This window comes from Patella vulgata, chromosome 1, assembly GCF_932274485.2.
Source record: "Patella vulgata chromosome 1, xgPatVulg1.2, whole genome shotgun sequence".
Lineage (NCBI taxonomy): Eukaryota > Metazoa > Mollusca > Gastropoda > Patellidae > Patella > Patella vulgata.
In genome coordinates this window covers 24,694,992-24,707,380 of record NC_065879.2, presented here as the reverse complement: position 1 = coordinate 24,707,380, position 12,389 = coordinate 24,694,992, and the positions used below count along the sequence as shown (strand labels likewise).

At 33.7% G+C, this 12,389-nt stretch overlaps 1 protein-coding gene across 2 annotated transcripts; it reads left to right on the top strand.

The window, feature by feature from the left end:
* The first annotated feature begins 26 nt into the window (after positions 1-26).
* LOC126827986 (serine/threonine-protein phosphatase 2A activator) lies at positions 27-11,567 on the top strand. Of its 2 annotated transcripts, none has more exons than XM_050557571.2 (9): positions 27-88; positions 1,482-1,582; positions 1,990-2,076; positions 2,592-2,717; positions 3,359-3,576; positions 5,014-5,138; positions 5,904-6,004; positions 6,527-6,634; positions 10,963-11,567. In XM_050557571.2, the coding sequence occupies exons 1-9, from the start codon at positions 55-57 to the stop codon at positions 11,041-11,043; spliced, it is 981 nt and encodes a 326-aa protein (XP_050413528.2). In that variant the 5' UTR covers positions 27-54; the 3' UTR covers positions 11,044-11,567. The 2 variants fall into 2 exon arrangements, with proteins under 2 accessions (XP_050413528.2, XP_050413536.2); XM_050557579.2 differs by lacking the exon at positions 27-88 and adding an exon at positions 1,125-1,147.
* Positions 11,568-12,389: the final 822 nt, after the last annotated feature.

Genomic DNA, 12,389 nt, shown 5'->3' with positions numbered 1-12,389 from the left:
TTTTCGAAAAATATGAAGTTGTTTCCCTTTGACTACGTTTAAGAACATCGCCGGATGTTTACATATAAATCCAAAATGGCAGGTGTTGGTGAGAAATTTTCTGACTTTTTATTAATTTTGCTGTTATAATACCATGGTTTTAAAAGTCATTCGAGCGAATTAATTTTAATCATTCAAGATTAAATAGAGGTCCAGTTATTTGCTCGGAAGTGGGATGAATAGTTAAAGTAACTGCATGGTTTGCATTTTGCCTGTAGACTCAAGAGGCTACATTTTTATACATTGAAAATGTATAGTACAGACATAGATGTGTCTAAGTTTCAAATAATTTGCTGACTATTTTATTTCTCCCTTTGCTGTCAACCATTCAGATTTTAATAAGAAATTACTAAATATAGTAAGCTAGACTGTGTTGAGATGGAGTCATTTCTCCTTTGTTATGTATTATAATGGCATAAACAATAGTCATGATTACAGTTGTTTCAGGAGTAGCTTACTGGATCATTTTCTAAATATCTTCTTTGAGAATAGATCTCTGCCCGAAATGGCTGCCTATCCAAAAACTAGTATGCTACGTGTATTTTGTGGGGATCACGGTGGCTAAGTGGGTAAGGCGCTGGCTCGCTAGCCTGGAGGTCGGGTGTTCGATCCCTGCATTGGCCGAGAAAGTTCATCCAGATTTTCCGGCGTGGTTCCCCCTTGTCAGTGATGCAGGACGGAGGGCCTGACAAGGACAGCTGTCTAGTCATTCGGATGAGACGAAAAACCGAGGTCCCGTGTACACATTGGCGTGCACGTAAAAGATCCCTTGACAGTTGGAATTCGATATAAGAGTAGGCCGTAGTGCCGCTGTCCGGGCAAAATTACCCTCATAGCACACTGTATGGCGTATGCCCGTCTTCATTAGCCCAGTTCGGAGCAAAACAGTAGGACGTTAAACCCCATTTCATTTCATTTCACGTGTATTTTGTAATGTGGTGCTATCCGCCATAGACTAAATGATATTAAATTGAAGCAGAATAAAGATTTCTCTAAATTATCAAAGCATACTTAAAGTTTTTGACTAAAATCGTCGAGTTATGAATTTAAATGTCGGTCAATTAGCTTAGTGTCTGTTCTCAAGTGGAGCTAATTGCAAACAGACAGGGTAAGTTTAGTGTTGGTATAGTGGTGCTAATAAGGGGACATAACTTGCATGCAAAGTTAGAAATTTGTGATTTTTGGCAGTGGTGTGTAATTCCATAAGTTAGAAATTCATGCTTTTTGGTGATTGCAGGTATTTCATAATTTAAGTGTACGATTAAGTTTTTCACATAGCCAAGGAGATGTAACATACAGCCTCTGAATACCGATTAAAGTAACACAATGAGTTAATTGGAAAAATTAATTTATTTTTACTCAACTGTAAGAAAACCTTTGAATACAGACCCAGGGATCTAAATGTTCTCCAGCCAAAATGTATATTTTCTTAATATTTACAGAAGGACAATATGAACCAATAGATATTTCTACACATACTTTTATACCACCACAGAAAGAAGTCAGTTTACCAGAACACATACCAAAATGGGAAAAATCAAAAGTAGGTACATGTAATTACATGTTGTAAATGGTTCTAGTTGTTCCTTTCTATACGTCCTCCCATCTGACACTTCCTGACCCATTGTAAAATTTAGTTTTACCACTGTAACCTGAAGAATTGTTTTAATGCTATTTAGCAATTCAACTGGAAATCAGTTTAGGTTCTCTTCACGATAGTTAGTGCCATATCTTAGATTGGTTATCATCAATGAAGTTGTTGTAATTGTTGCTTACATGTATATTATAGTTGCTTACATGTGCCATCATTTTTTATAATTGTATTAATGCTTGATAAATACTTGAGAATCCTATTTAAAGTGTATCCAGTCATTCAGAGGTTTATTAATCCATCGATCATCAGCGAGGAAAATGTTTTAATAGTAAATGATTTTTGATGTTTATTTATAGGCATATGCTGATTTAATGGGCTTATTGATGACATTAAACAAAGCAATACAGGGTAAAAAAATAAGTGACACATATCCAGTATCAGAGGTAAGAATAGGTATATACTGACTTTTATGCTGAGCATTATCGAACATGGTTAATGGTTAGTCCTCAACCTCAATATTTATCTTTACAACTTGTAAATAATGTTCAGTACACTGTAGATGCTTTCAGTACCTGTTGTGAACTCTTAGTGACTTTGACTATTACACTAATGGAGATTTGGGAACAAACAAAAACAACTGCACTATTTTTCGTTACAGAGTGAAATTTGTATATACCACACCAGACGCTCAAATTTTTTTTTTTTTTCTTAGTCAATAAAGAACACATAAAAATCGAGCTGAAAAATAATTAACAATATTAACAGTCTACTGAGTAAAATGTAACAACAACATGCTTTGTATTTACTGTTCTCCCTGAATCTGATGAAAACAGTTGAGACTGTGGAATGACTATGACTTTCTTGCAGAGTGTGAATTTTTTATTTTATTCTTTATTCTTTGTTCTTTTTTTTAGCTAACAGTTTATTGTCTAATTTTAATCAATGTTTTTATTTTCAGAATATAATTAAATTATTAGAGTTATTAGAACAATTAGATAAATGGTTAGATGAAATACCTCCAATAGATCAACCTCAGCGATTTGGTAATAAAGCTTTTAGAGACTGGTTTTTTAAACTACAAGAGGTAATGATTTAATGTTTATCTACAGAACATCCTTAAACTATGTATGTTGCTAACTAATTCGATGGACTGTAGTACTTGGGTAATTTTTTTTTTCTAATCGACAGTGATCGTAAAAATAACAGTTACACACTGATATACACACTTTTTTTACATGCCTACACTGACATCATATATTGTCATTAACCCGATCTGTATGTCTGTAATTTATACATAGTGTTTATGTTTGTTAGATGAAAAAGTCTATAATAAATGTTACTAGGAAGAACTAGAAACCAATCAAATTTTAATTATTTCTGATAATTACATCATGGTTAGTTTTGATCAGTTGCCTCCATTAGCTACAATAGAATATACAACAACCTTTGTGGACTGCTTGGACTACTAAACTTAGCTGGTGTGGCCATGTGGACATAAACATGTACACATATATTTTGTTGCTTGGCAACCTATCTTTAACTTTCAATTTACGATCATACAAGTTTAACGAACACTTGTAAAAATACTACACTGATTTTCAATAATCGAGTTATTGAGTCTAATGTTATTTTAAATTTGATATCGCTGAAAGCTAATTTATGTTCTTGGTCAGAATGATATTCGTCTTTATTTGACATGAAAATAATATTTCTGTTTATTTTTAGAATGTAGACGATTTATTAAAGAAAGCCTTAGAAGAGAAATATCATCCAGCTATCGTAGAATTATCTGTTTATTTAGTAGAAAGTGTTGGTAATTCTACTAGAATAGATTATGGTTCAGGACATGAAATGGCGTTTGCTGCATTTTTATGTTGTCTGTTTAAAGTTGGTGTTTTAAAACCTGATGATTTTATAGCAGCTGTACTTAAAATATTTGAAAGGTGAGCAAGTTTCTTACATAACCAATGATTAGAAAGTTTCCAATGGAAACTTATCCAAAATATGAAAGAAAGAAAAATTGGTTTAAAAAATCTATCAAGACACTTCAGGGAAAATGTTTTTAAAAAGCTACAAATTTGAGCTTACCTAATAACCAGTGAGTAATACCGATACACATATGAACTGTGCCTGATATTGCCTATGGCAGATTCCTTATTTCAAGGCTTGTATTGACCAGATGCTAGCAAGTACCCCCATGTTCTGTCACCTAAAAGAAGATTACACATTTAGTTGACTTCAATACCTTTTTTATACGCCCACATGGAAATGTGGTCGTATATTGCTGTCGCCCCCCGGGGCGTCCACCTGTCGGTCGGTCCGTCCGTCGTCCACAATTTCTTGTGAACACTCTACAGACTACATTTATTATCTGATTGTTTTGAAATTGATATATGTTGTTTGCATTAGTGAGATGAAGAAGCCTATTTAATTTCAATAAATTCCGTTAATTTCTTCTGGAGTTATGGCCCTTGTTTCACTTCGTTGCACCTTGTGAAAGCTCTAACGACTAAAGTTATCAACCGATCTGTATGAAATTTATATGCAATTTCCGTTAATTACATCTAGAGTTATGGCCCTTGTTTCACTTTGTTGAATCTTGTGAATGCTCTAATGACAACAGTTATCTTCCGATCTGTTTGAAATTGATATGCATCATTTAAATTAGTGAAACGAAGAAGCCTGTTGAATTTCAGCAATTTCCGTTAATTACGCCGTGAGTTATGGCCCTTGTTTCACTTTGTTGTATCTTGTGAATGCTCTAATAACAAAAGTTATTATCTGATCTGTATGAAATTTATATGCATCATTTAAATTAGTAAAACAAAGAAGCCTATTGAATTTCAGCAATTTCCGTTAATTACATCTAGAGTTATGGCCCTTGTTTCACTTTGTTGAATCTTGTGAATGCTCTAATGACAACAGTTATCATCCGATCTGTTTGAAATTGATATGCATCATTTAAATTAGTGCAACGAAGAAGCCTATTGAATTTCAGCAATTTCCGTATATTATGCCGTGAGTTATGGCCCTTGATTTACTTTGTTAAACCTTGTGAACTTTCGAACGACAAAAGTTATCATCCGTTCTTTATGAAATTTATATGCATTATTTGAATTAGTAAAACGAAAAAACCTGTCGAATTTCAACAATTTCTGTAGATTACTTCCAGAGTTACGGCTTTTGTTTTAGTTTTTAGAACCTTGTGAACCCTCAAATGACGAAAATTATAATGTCATCTGTAGGAAATTGTCTATTAATTGCCCCTAATTACCTATAGAAGAATAAATATGCGACAACCCTTGTCGATCGCTCGGACGATTTAGCTGCTGTGGGCGTATGTTTTGTTGCCTGGCAACCTATCTTATTATAATCCACAGATATCTTCAATTAATGCGAAAATGCCAGACATTGTATAGAATGGAACCGGCTGGTAGTCATGGAGTCTGGAGTTTAGATGATTTTCAATTTATACCTTTTATATGGGGTAGTTCACAACTTATAGGTAAGTTCATTTACAAACAATTCATTGAGAGGTTGATATAATTTTAGTATAGATCTACGGATCTTCTGTGTTTAATCTCACAAATACACAGATTAATGCACTGTATTGTTTTATCTATAGAAATATATTCAAATATAAATATGAATAAATTGGGCCTCATTTCTAGGAAGTGGCATGAATATTTGTCTGAGGATGGCTGAATGTTGACCATATCACTCAAAAGATGATTGATTTGAATGAAGTGTCCTAAAAATAAAACTTCCAATGAAGAAATCCATTATTTCAGTTGCTGCCTTAAGTAAACATACATTATGCAAGAGCTAAATCTGCCAATTGAAGGTCTTTCTTTAGGCCTAAAATGTTATCTTAATTATTAATTAGACATTAATTAACTTATCCAGACCATAATCAACTCTCGATGGCATTGCTAGCCTGCAATATTTACTGGATTATGATCCCATTTGTTGCTCGACTTTCATTCATAATTTAATCATGAAATGGATGATCGAGACTATGTTTTTATCGTACAGACTTTAGTAATGATGATCGAGGCTATGCTGAAATTTCAATTGCTTAATTCTCGGTTCATAGTGGATCAATTTGACTGAAATTTTCAGCAAAGTCCCTTTACATTATCTAGTTTTTAACTATTATAGTGAGAACTGTCAGAACTTTATCTTATCTCCCATAATATATCTTTAATTTAAAAAAGTTGATTATAGTTCTTATTCTTAATAGTTCATGTCTTAACTTTTTATATTGCAGACCATCCAAGAATTAAACCGAAATCTTTTGTGAATCCAGAAATTTACGAACATTTTTGTAAAGATTATATGTTTTTAGGTTGTATAAAATATATTAATCAGGTAAACTCTATAATTTATTCCTTTCAGATTTTTAAATGCCCACATTTCTTAGTTATATAGGTTTTTGTTTCAAATCTTCATGAAATTTTCTAGGCAATGATATTTCACATCTGCTCTAATTTTCAATGTCAAGGCCATCAACACACAGTTAAATGTCCTGCTGCAATCTAAACGGTTATTCTTTGAAACACAGTAAATTTAGACTTAATAAGTGTATACCTTGCTTAATTGTATACTATTTTAATGAACTTTCCTTATGTATGTTTATTTGACTATATGTAGATCTCACTTTAACTACTCTTACGATGTAACTCTCTAACACTATGTAATTATTCTGATTAACGCCATGATTAGAATGTGACTGGTTAGGTTTAGGTCTCTCAGTTATTAAACCTGTTTATCACAAGTCTATGTTTCCTGTGTACACATAATCTGACATTCTGTTCTCTCTGGAGTGGATATTGATGCGCATGATTCGTACCAACAAATTAAAAGATTTTATGGGAAACTTGGCCATTTCAGGTGAAAACTGGACCTTTTGCTGAACATTCTAATCAACTGTGGAATGTTAGTGGAGTGCCCAACTGGTCAAAAGTCAACTCTGGCTTAATTAAAATGTATAAAGCAGAGGTAAATAAGCTATTATATTCATAAAATCAAATAAATTTGTCTTAGTGTTGATAATGGGTGTGAAGTGAGAATGCAGAGCTAAAGGATTGCATTCTAGATGTTTGGTCTCCCAATTATATCCAACTACAAAGATCCTTAGAATAGAATTACTACATATGTTAGTCTCAAAACAAAATGAGTTAGTTATGTCAAGGTACATTGCACATCATTTCTGTGAAATATAGTGAATGTAGCTTTACATTAGTTATTTCTTCAAAACATACAGTTATTTTTATGTGCATGGCGAAAGGGATAATTTTCTGGTGCCGTTTCCACACAAATTCCTTAATATTTGAATAGTGAAATTACTATTAGATGTGACAATTAAGCCTCATATTGTTAAAATAGTTTAGATCATTGTGCTTTAAAATTCAAATGGTTCTTAATTATTTGAACATTTCCAATAAGAAGTGGTATAAGGTTTTCTAGGAATTGTAAGCATACCCTAGTTTCATGTACAGCACCGGTCTCTACTTATAGCTTTACGCCAATAAAATAGAGAACAAGAATAGTAAAAATTTGAACAATTTATTTGCACAAAGGGGCATGCACTCCACCAAATTCAGTCACAGAGAAATACACCCAGAGTTGCACCCCGACAGCACGAAAAAAAGTAAATTGAGTTTAAAAACTTATCTCAAGATAAAAACAAATTAAACATACATTATGCAAGAGCTAAATCTGTCTATTGCAGGTCTTTCTTTAGGCCTGAAATGTTATCTAAATTATTAATTAGACATTAATTAACCTATCCAGACCATAATCAACTCTAGATGGCATCGCTAGCCTGCGATCTTAAGTGGATTATGAAACGATTTACTGCATAACTTTTCTTCACGATTTAACAATTAAATGGATAATCGAGACTATACTGTTTATCATACTGACTTGAGTAATAATGATCGAGACTATGCGGAAATTTCAATCACTTAGTTCTCGGTTCATAGTGGATCAATTTGAATGAAATTTTCAGAAAATTGCCTTTACATTATCTAGTTTTTAACTATTATAGTGAGAACTGCCAACTCGTTATCGAATCTCCCATAATGTATCTTTAACATAGTAACAATAACTAACAAATCTGACCTAATTAAGTGAAACCTTATCTTAAGATAACAATAGAATGATAATAATGGAATTATAACAATAAACTAGATATATTTAAACATTAAGTAAACCAGGACTGCAGCCCTGCTTAATAACACAATTAAAGTTGTAAATCGGGGACTGCAGCCCCTACGATTTATTTATGAACTGCTGGTAGACCCGGGACTGCAGTCCCTACAATATATGTGTGAAATTTCTGGTAAATCCGGAACTACAGCCCCTACGATTTATTTGTAAACTGCTGGTAGACCCGGGACTTTGGCCCCTAGAATCTAGATATGAGACTGGTAAATCCGGCACTGAGGCCCCTGCGATTTACTTATGAAATTCTGGTATACCTGGGAATGCGGCCCCTGCGATCTACTTATGAAATGCTGGTAGACCCGGGACTGTAGCCCCTGTGATTAACGTGATGATTTATGATTTATTAGATAATGAGCTGCAGCCCAATTACTTCACCAAAAAATTAAGTTACAGCAAAGAAATGTGAAGCTGTGGCCCCAATGAATATTAAAAGTGACAAATAAGCAATTGTTACACTAATAGTAATACATCAAACTAACTAAGGTATTTTGATGGTGCTGTAAGTGAGGCCATTAAGAATTGATTCATAACTTATATACAGAATGTCTTACTATCCAATTAAGATGAGGGGGGGGGGGGTAAGGGGATGGATGGTGGGAGTTTTAAACGCATTAATAATTGTGAAGTGTGCATGTACAAATATCCCAACCAATGCACATGATCCGATTGCTGTAGTGTCATAAACTCAATTTGAACTAAGTTACAAATAATAATAAATGGAGTGATAGTTTGGGGCCTGGATTTCAAAAGTTGAAATGCAAAAGGCACTCATTCACTAACTTGAAACTCCCAAGTTCGATCCTATTGTTGACTGAGAAGTTCTTTAGGATTTTGAAGCCTGATTTTTCCTTTGTCAGTGGTGCAGGAGGAAGGACCTGACAAGAAACATCGTCTTGTCATTTGGATGGGAAAAAAACTCAGGTCCAGTGTACACATTGATGAAGAATAGTTAGAAACAGTGCTGTCGACACCATATTTCACTTCAAAACTCACTGCATGGTATACATCCATCTTCGTTAGCCCTGCTGATGCAGAAAAGAATTTAAGAGTGTATCCGCGAGAAGACCCTGCAAAAATCGCAAAAAGTGCTAAGATGGGGGGTCGGAAGTTTTTGATCAAACTTATGGTGTGACACCCCCTAGGGGCAAGAGGTAACATGCTGAAGTGGTTACAGCCTGATGTCGCTCTAAAGGACTGTACAGGAATTATTCATTTTATGGGTAAAATTGCGGTTTTCACATGTGTATTTATCACCTTTTTTAAGCACAGACTGAATTCTATGGTGGAATAGCAACCTTCTAATTTTGAACCTGTCTGATAAAGCGAGTGGTCAACTTCTACCCCAGCACTTATTTGAACAAAAAAAATCAGTACATACTAATTTTGTGTGGACTTGTTTTAGGGTACCATATTCACATTGTCCTTGTAGTGCAGAAAAAGATACACTGTAACTTTTTCTTTCATGGTCGCAAGTAGAATTTCTTTGGATGGTTTTGAAGTGCTAAGCACATAGTATGCATAGGTGTAAAAAAAATGACCGGAATGAAACATACTTAAAATATACAGCTTATTGAAAAGTGCTAAAAAAAAAGCTTTTGTGATACATTTTTTTGCGAATTTAATTAGAGAAATAAAATTTTGGACTTTTATACGTTTTCATCATATCCATAGCCATTATTTGTACCATGTTGTACTCTATTTATTGTATATTTGGTATTGTCGTATTGTCCCTAGGCCTTTAACAAATTTGTTGTATTGTCTCTTTAAGATTTCATTTTCAAACAAGTTACCGAAAATGGCAACAAAATGTTTAATTTCAGAGCATGTTTCCACTATTCATTTTGGGACACATCCACTGATTTCTACAATACAGAAATGTGGTAGCTTAAATATTAACAGCAAGTAAGCCTAATTGTGTCGAAGTGGGTGACATTGAAGAGTGTAGTATGGTAGCTACAGCTCTCGGGCACCGTCAGCTGCACCTTCAGGACCGGATTTAGAATAAGAGAGGCCCTAGGCAAACCCCCTGAACAGGGCCCACGACATGGACCTTGGGGCCCTGGGACAAACAACTCGGTGAGAGGGTGGGTCGGGGGAAGTCATACGGTTGGTGGTTCGAATCTCACTTTTAGGTGAATTTTTCATTTTCGTTGGATTATTTTATTTAAAATAATGTCTATTTGAGAGTAATGGATATGTTTGTTAAGATTGAGCACGTCGAAACTCCAATGGAAGGTCGTGGACAACTGCAGAAGTCAATTCCCGTTGACGACAGATGAGCCATGAACGATTACAGGCCTTTGAAAGTATTTTTTTTCAAGATATTTTTATAAAACAGATACTAATGTATTTTAAGGCTGGTAGTAAACACCATATGAATGAAAAGGAAAATAAATTGTTAGTTTTTTTTTTATCTACTACGGTTAATTATCTCCAAAATAGGGAAATTACAGGTTAATTTCATGGGTTATTGTTTCCTTTACCTTGTTTTTGTCAAGTCGATTCCGGTCATTTTTATTTTTTGTATCAAATGTTGGGAGTTTGCTTGTTCACGTGAGCATAAATTTTTTAAACCCACCCCATGAAAGAAATAGCTATAGGGCGTCAAACTTTGGGTGACGAAAAATGGGGAATTTAGACAGGCTTTGATATCCAGTCCGTATACAGATCTCGTTCGCCAGAATCGTCTGAAGTTAATATTGTGGTAACAGCACTGAGTCATCGATAAACTGTGTTAGTTTGGTCTTTCTGCTACGTATAGTAAAGGTGTAAGGACTTGCCAAAGTTGGTATTTTGAGAAAAGACAGATTTTGGCAATTTCACCATATGAAAAATGTTTTTTCAATTTTCTCATACAGGAATTGAAAGATTTATCTAATATTGCACATTTATGTGTTTTGGGACTATCCCAACTTATAAACCAAATTTGGTCAAAAATCTGTGATTAAAGCCTTAGCACCTTCTGCATGGTTTTCTCGCGGACACGCTCTAAAAACCCATTTCATTTCAAATGCAAGAAAAGTTTCTTATCTGTATGAACTTGACAACTGAATAAGTATCATTGCTAAATATCAATAATGTTTTTTTTATTTTTCCAGGTTTTATGTAAGCATCCAGTTATTCAACATTTTTTATTTGGTAGTTTATTGTCTATAGAACCAGTTGCTATGACCACGTGATTAAATATTATACTAAATACAGATTACTAGAAAACGAAATTTGTTTACAATTAACTTGTTAAACTTTGCAAAAATATGGATGCACATGTATGTTAAATACAATAGTGGTGTTATCTGATATTTTGATTACTATTGTAATGAAAATTAATGGGAAGAATCCATGTTTCTCTTAAAATAGATATATCCATAAAACTATTGATAAGCACCTAATTAGTTATCAAAGGAATATATTTATAATAAAGTTATTATTTGTTCATTGTCTTTAGGAGTTTAAACATTAGCCACACATTGTTTATTTAGTATATAAAATTTTCTATTACTGGCTTGTTAACAAATCACTTGGGGAGGCTATCTTTTAAGAATGTTCAAGATACCCAGTACATGAGTGACATTTTATGGATATATTTATAAGCTTAAGAAACCAGTAAATGTATATGTATCAGTCCTCATTTCAATCTGCCAGGATAAAATTCTTGCCGGTGAGAATATATTTATAAAGAAAGTGCTATTAAAATATTTCTATATGTAAATGGCTTGTTGTATTTTGTTTGATGTTCTTAAGGGTGTAGTTCCAAATTTCAAGGTGCTATAAATAAAACTAGAAACCGAACATCAAAATTTGGCCTAAATAACTTGTCTGAAAATTTCAAACTAAATATTGAGACTTTTGGAAATGTTGGCTTAACTAGTTTGTGTAATTTATTTCAGGAATTTCATTCTTAAGTGACTTATTTGGCAAGTATATAGACAAGTTTATCCAGGCACTTACAAAGTGTAGAATTTGGTGACTTCCAGCCAACTGAACATGAAATTAAAAGTTTCTATGCCTTTGAAAATGTATCATAGTTTCAGATAGTTCAAAAATTGTAATGCCAAACAGGGTAGCTTTGGCAAACTGTGCACCTATTACCGATGTGTTGCATCTGGATTTCGCTGTAATTGCGTAGTGGCAGGATAGTGCTAGATTGTGTCAGAAAATTCTGCTGGGTGCACAGAAATAATCTCTCTCTCTCTCTCTGAATGTAACACCACATCCACAGCTTTAGGTATGGTATTGAAACACAGGGGGTGTGTTTGATTGGGGTAGTGAAACACTGGGGATGCATTTGATTGTCAAGAATCCAAATCTAACTTCTTTCTAGTTTTAATAAACTATAAGATTTGCAGATTTGAAAATCTTTAGGAGCCAAACAGAATGAATTTTGAATTCCTAAAGAATCTCAATTTGGTATCATCACAGCAGGCAATCAAAACTGTCTTCATGGTCTCCTAGAGATGCACAAAAGTGGTGTAAATTACCTTCCTTAATGGTTTGTATATAGTTTATACATAAGTCAAATCATGTA

Coding starts and splice junctions, on each gene's coding strand:
- LOC126827986 (XM_050557571.2), top strand. CDS start 55: ATGTTTACATATAAATCCAAAATGGCAGGTGTTG. Junction 2,718..3,358: donor GGTTTTTTAAACTACAAGAG/GTAATGATTTAA, acceptor GTTTATTTTTAG/AATGTAGACGATTTATTAAA. Junction 6,005..6,526: donor GTATAAAATATATTAATCAG/GTAAACTCTATA, acceptor TGGCCATTTCAG/GTGAAAACTGGACCTTTTGC.